Source organism: Solanum stenotomum, chromosome 1 (assembly GCF_019186545.1).
Source record: "Solanum stenotomum isolate F172 chromosome 1, ASM1918654v1, whole genome shotgun sequence".
NCBI lineage: Eukaryota > Viridiplantae > Streptophyta > Magnoliopsida > Solanales > Solanaceae > Solanum > Solanum stenotomum.
Window position 1 is genome coordinate 82,174,883 of NC_064282.1, and position 6,908 is coordinate 82,181,790.

At 35.1% G+C, this 6,908-nt stretch overlaps 1 protein-coding gene across 1 annotated transcript; it reads left to right on the forward strand.

Moving 5' to 3' along the window:
- Window positions 1-366: 366 nt before the first annotated feature.
- LOC125857464 (mavicyanin-like) lies at window positions 367-1,742 on the forward strand. The gene is made up of 2 exons (XM_049537065.1): window positions 367-538; window positions 1,336-1,742. The coding sequence occupies exons 1-2, from the start codon at window positions 367-369 to the stop codon at window positions 1,740-1,742; spliced, it is 579 nt and encodes a 192-aa protein (XP_049393022.1).
- Window positions 1,743-6,908: the final 5,166 nt, after the last annotated feature.

Genomic DNA, 6,908 nt, shown 5'->3' on the forward strand with positions numbered 1-6,908 from the left:
GTCAACTACGTTAGTTTTAGAAACAATTATTAATTACCATATTGAAACTTTCAACATATGTACAAAGAAAACCTAAGGGTACAAAACAATTAACACAAACACATACCATGCTACACTCCATTAATTAAAAAAAAAAAAAAAAATATGGTAAGTATTTTTTATTTTTTTTTGGCAATATGTTTAGTTTACCTTGGTTTCATTGGAACTTCAATTTTATTTTCAAAAAACAGTATGTCTGTTACCTTAAATAATTAACTACTACTATAAAAGCCTCCCTTGAGAACCTCATAAGCTCATTTTTTTCAAATCACTACTATTCAAATTCAGAAATCTTAATTCTTTATTAGTCGTCGTAAAAGTGTAGCTATGGGTTTCTTTAGAAAACCAATATTGCTGGTCATGTTGGTAGTGATGATGTCTACCTTGGGATCTACTACGGCGGCTGTGTATGAAGTTGGTGATTCTTCGGGATGGACTTTCAACTACAACTATGAACAATGGGCCGCTTCTAAGCATTTTCAACTTGGCGATGTTCTCAGTAAGATTCTCTGTCAAAATAGTTATTCAACAGCTTAAACTAAAAATAAGCAGTGATCACTATATAAAATATACATAATCCATGCATGTATAATATGTACTCCCTCCGTCCCATTTTATATGAGGTACTTTGACTCGGCACAGAGTTTAAGAAATAAAGGAAGACTTTTAAAATTTGTGGTCCACAATGAATGATAGAAATTTGTGTGACTGTAAATCATTTCTTTAAGGGTAAAATAGATATTTTATAGTTAGATTGTTACTTTATATAGAAATGTGTCATTCTTTTTTGGACTGACTAAAAAGGAAAGTGAGTCATATAAATTGGGACAGAGGGAGTATATAATTACATATAATTAGTGTATAATTTTTATATACATAATCCATGCATGTATAATATGTATATAATTACATATAATTAATACATATCGATTAAAAAAAATAAACAGTGAATACTATTATTAGTTATTTTGTAAGAAGTACCCATCTTTTTTGTTATTTCCATCGATTTGTGCATTGTAAGTTTGTAACAATAATATTGCAAAACGTTTTGTTGTTTATTTCTTGAGTTGTTGTGACCACCTAATCGTTTTAAGGCATTTGTTAATTATTTTTTATTAACTTGCTTTTTCTTTCAGTAGATCACTTAGGTATCCTTTAATTATTGGTTGGAAGTAATTAAATTATTCATATGTCAAAACTAACCTAACTAGCATAGTAATATTTTTGTTTTTATACATTCTACTAAACGACCCCTTAATGTTAATAGAACTTACGTATATATTATTTGGCATGCAGTTTTCAATTACGATCCACACTTTCACAACGTAAGGCAAGTAGACAAGAAGAACTACAACGATTGCACAGATCATAACCCATTGGCTAGCTTCAACACGGGCAGTGATACACTCACACTCGAAACACCGGGCTTATACTACTTTATGTGTGATATTCCTGGTCATTGTGCATCGGGACTCAGATTTCAAATCAAAATTGATATGCCAAGGGTTCTACCCCCGGATCCAGAAACACCTCCTCCTCCTTCTCCTGATCCTAATAAGAGTTTTCCTAATATTCCTGGTTATCCCGCTAAAAATCCTGCTACGTCTAGCAATGCTGGTTCATTATTCAAGTGTACGTGGTCGTGCAAGGACATGTTATTGACATTGTTTTTTGTTAGCTCTATGTCTTTAAGCATGGTTTAGAAAATTAACTACATATGGCTAGGTCAATTTTTGTTTTTGATGGAGTTAATGGTTGTGTTAGTGTTTATTTTTTTGCATTTGGAAGAGTTATATTGGTAGTCATTTAATAGTATTAACTTTTTGTAAGTGAGTTTTGCAATTTGCACCATTTATTGTAATTACTAGATTGAGTGTTGTAGATGAAATCTGGAATTTAATTTATTTTATATGACTTATTTTACTTGCATAATTTTCATAAGAGAAAATGTTCATCCACCAAATGTGTGTTTAATATGTAATACTCCTTCTCCCTAATTACTTGTCCAATTATCAATGATTGACATAGTGAGTTTACCATTTTACCCCTCTTACTTATGAATTGGATGAATTAAAAACTTGAGATTTTCAAAAAGTTCTACTTTTTTAAAATTAATTAATTGAGGGTATAATAGGTAAAAAAATTTGTCATTTCTTGATTTGTCAAAATGGACAAGTAATTAGGGACAACTAAAAAAGAAAAAGTGGACAAGTAATTAGGATATATATATATATATACTATAGAAGATACAATCAGATACTCACATTCCTTAAAACTAGGATTGATTTAAAGCCTGTTTGACATTGTTGCTAAAAAAAACTTATTTTAGAAGTACTTTTTCAAAATGACTTTTTAGAAAAGTGCTTTTGAAAAAAAAACAATATGTATTTGACTAATTCATTTGAAAAGTGTTTTTCATTAGCAAATTGTGTTCGTTTAATTTTAAAAAAAAATATTTTTAAGAGTCAAATTACAAAAAAAGGACAATTATTAATGTACTTCTAATATTAAAATTATTTTTATAGAGAAAAACTATTTTAAAGAGTATAAATTAAAATGATGTAACAAATATGATCAATTTTTGAAGTGCAAAATTACAGTTAAAGAGTATAAATTAAAATGATGAAATATTTCATCAAAGAACATATGTGGTCGAGTGGTAAAATTATCTTAAGCCATTGGAAATACCTCGATTCAATATGAAGTAGCTACATCTTTTATGTATATTTTTTAAAAATCAATTTTAAAAACCAGTGGACAAGGTCGATTGTTCTCACGACCCAAACCATCGTTATTGGCACCCACACTAACCCTCCGGTGGAAGAACCACTACTACAACCCAAACCAAACAACTAAACCAAAAACTAAAGCATTAAGGATACGAAACAAGTTAAATACTAAAGAAAGAAATAAGGAGTTCTCATAAACTCCAAACAAAAGTCTATCAACTAAACAAATGCAAAAGTAATACTTAGAACCTGAAAGTCAATTTACCAAAACATCTAAAGTCCAACAAGTCTAAACAAGAAGGGATACAACCCTAACTAATGAACTAATCAACTAACTAGAAAAGTCTAAGTCTGAAATGGTGGACATAGACGAAAGAGAACCCATGGCAGCCCGGAAGAACTAGCTCACCCTTGAGTTCGAAAATGGTCACTGATCTTCTAAGCGAGGTCTGTCAATAGTTGCCGGAAAATGCCCTGTACTCAACAAAAATAAGAGCTAGTGCAGTATCAGTACACAACCACAGTGCACTGGTAGGATCACGCGGCTATCCTACTAAGTGTAACATAAGCAAGTCAATACAACATTATAAACACATGCATATATCGAACATATACAATATTATCAACATTTCTGAACAACGAACAACTTCACATTTCTCAAATACACAATTATGACAAGTCATTGGTCCTCTCATGGAAACCAAACCCAAACAGTTAGCATACCGAAACGTGGTACCCGATCCAATGTTTATGCCAAAACGTGGCAACTGATCCTATAATTATGCCGGAATGTGGCAATCGATCCCAATTAGTTATGCCAGAACGTGGCAGCCGATCCATTCAACACACCACAATCACAAACACAACTATATCCTCAAGATCATACAACTAAGTCATGATTTCATGGTAACCATCATTCATCTATCTCATTTACAACAAGTGTGATCAATAATGCAACATTCATATACATACATGTATCATAATGAGGCAAGAACAAACATACATCACACAATCATAGAATCACAACCATCACCTACCTCGAAAAAAGCTTAAAACCCTAAGAAACTCGATCCTTCCCTTTCCAGATTCGTTCCGCTTGTCCTTGGTCTACAAACAATCAATATAATACGAGAATTAATAAACAATCACTAATTACCCGAATTGCTATCAATTCTATGAAGCCTAGATCATACCCATGATCCCAAGTATCCAAAATAGGGTTGTTTCCACCATATAATCTACATCAAAACCACCATCCATCGATAATTATGCATTCTAATATGTTCTACGGATCGAAAAACAGATTCGGGGAGTGAAAAGCTTACCTTTAGCCTCAAGAATGGTGGAAAATTGTCAAGAGTCGCCTGTTGTTCGTTCCTTATCTCTAAAAATTGAAAAGTGCAGAATAAAGTCATTTAGTGGTTTATTCACGACTTTAAGTCGCGTCTGGCCCACCACATCGGCCCTCACCTCGTTACGGCGGCCCCTCCAGAGCGACAAAACCTAGCGCCAAAGCGGCTTACACGAAACAGTGAGCTATTTTAATAATTCCAAGACCCTCATTTCACAACACACCTCTAACCAACGACACTCAGAAAATCTCCTTTACACTAAGATCGTTTTCGGGAGTTTTACTCGCCCGAATTCAATTTCGTAAAATCGTACGAATTCCTTAACGACTTATCTAACTACTCATGTAATCAAAATTATAATTAAATCACCTGATTGCTACCAGATTCCCCTACACCTCAACTACTCCAATTTCGTCCAAAACTGGACTAGGTTGGAAAATTCCAAGTTATTACGAAAAAGTTTCTGACCTAAAATTTTTCCCCGTTGGTTTTTCTATAACGACGAAACTCGGTCGTTACAATAGATACCAATTTACCCATCACTCGTCCCCTAGTGACAAACTTAGGAAAAATAGACTAAGAAAGGAATGAAGTAGTACCTGAATCGACGAACAATTGGGGATACTTATCTCGCATGTCTCTCTTAGTTTCCCAAGTAGCTTCCTCAACTGGATGATGCTTCCATTGAACCTTCACAGACTTAATCTCTTTTGTCCTCAACTTGCGCATATCACGATCAAGAATTACAATTGGTTCCTCCTCATATTAAAGGTCTTTGTCTAACACAATTGAGTCCCACATAATGTTATATTCCATGTCACCATGATATCTCTTCAACATAGACACATGAAATACCGGATGAACACCCGATAAATTAGGAGGTAAAGCCAATTTATACGCCACCGGTCCTACACATTCAAGAACCTCAAAGGGACCAATGTATCGCAGACTTAGCTTACCTTTCTTGCCAAATCTCATCACCCCTTTCATGGGTGATACCTTAAGAAGAACATTCTCATCGGTTTGAAATAACATGTCTCTTACCTTATGGTCCGCATATTATTTTTGTCTACTCTAGGCTGCTAAAAGTTGATCTTGAATACTCCTCACCTTATCTTGAGCATCATTCACTAAATCAACCCCCAAAGGTTTCACATCTACAGCCTCGAACCAACCTATGGGTGATCTACATCCTCTCCCATAAAGTTCCTCAAATGGTGTCATATCTATGCTGGAGTGATAACTATTATTATAGGAGAATTCACACAAAGGCAGGAACTTATCCCAATGCCCTCCAAAGTCAATCACACATGCCCTCAACATATCTTCTAACACTTGAATAGTCCTCTTTGACTGTCCGTCTGTCTGTGGATGGAAACGATGTACTAAAAGTGAGTTGTGTGCCCAATTCATTATGTAATTTCCTAAAAAACTTGGATGTGAATTGGGTACCACGGTCTGAGATGATAGAGAGGGGCACCCCATGCAACCTCACTATCTATTTCACATACACCTTAGCCAATTGTTCAGCATTATAATCTATTCTTACCGGAATAAAATGGGCTGACTTAGTCAATCTATCAACCACTACCCAAAGAGAATCAAACTTCCTCAAAGTCTTGGTAAGACCAACCACAAAATCCATGGCTATCATTTATCACTTCCATTCCGGAATTGGCATTCTTTGAAGCAAACCTGCAGGCCTTTTATGTTCATATTTCACTTGTTGGCAATTTTGACACTTAGCCACAAACTCCGCTATATCATTTTTCATGCCCGACCACCAATAAATTCGCTTCAAATCTCGGTACATCTTGGTCACACCCGAATGAATAGAATATCGCAAACCATGAGATTCTATTAACAACTTTTGAATCAAATCGTCAATTCAAGGAACACAAATCCTTCCTTTAAAAGTGAGTACACCTTCCGCATCAAGAGTGGTCTCTTGTGCCTTACCAATCACAGTCTTCTTTCTAAGCTCCTCTAAATTTTCATCCTCAAATTGTTTGGCCTAGACCTCATCAATGAATGTGGCCCTCACTTCAATACTAGCTAACACCCCACCTCTTTCTGAGATGCCCAACTGCATGAACTTGGATTCTAAGGTCTAAATTCCTTAGCCAAAGGTCGCTTGGCTATACTCAAGCAAGCTAAACTACCCATACTCACCGTTTTTCGACTCAAAGTGTCTACCACCACATTAGTCTTACCCGGATGGTATTGAATGGTGACATCATAATCTTTAAGTAACTCCATCCACCTTCGTTGTCTCAAATTTAGATCCTTATGAGTTAACACGTGCTGCAAACAACGATGATCGGTAAACACTTCACACTTAACACCATAGAGGTAATGCCGCCAGATCTTAAGAACAAACACTACCGCTGCCAACTCCAAATCATGTGTTGGATAATTCCTCTCATGCATCTTCAATTGACGCGATGCATAAGCTATAACATTCTTATCTTGCATCAACACAGCACCCAAACCAGAATGTGAAGCATCACAATAAACAATAAAATCTTTACCTTTTACCAGTAATGCTAGGATAGGTGCGATGGTCAAAAGAGTCTTGAACTTTTGGAAGCTCTCCTCACATTTTTTAGTCCATTCAAATGGTATCTCCTTTTTGGTCAAATTAGTCAAGTGAGTGGTAATAGAAGCAAAGTTCTTCACAAATCAAAGCGAGCCCCACAAAACTCCTAACTTCAGTCACAAAACTAGGTCAAACCCAATTCTTAACCACCTCAATCTTTTGAGGATCTACCATTACCCCTTCTTTTGA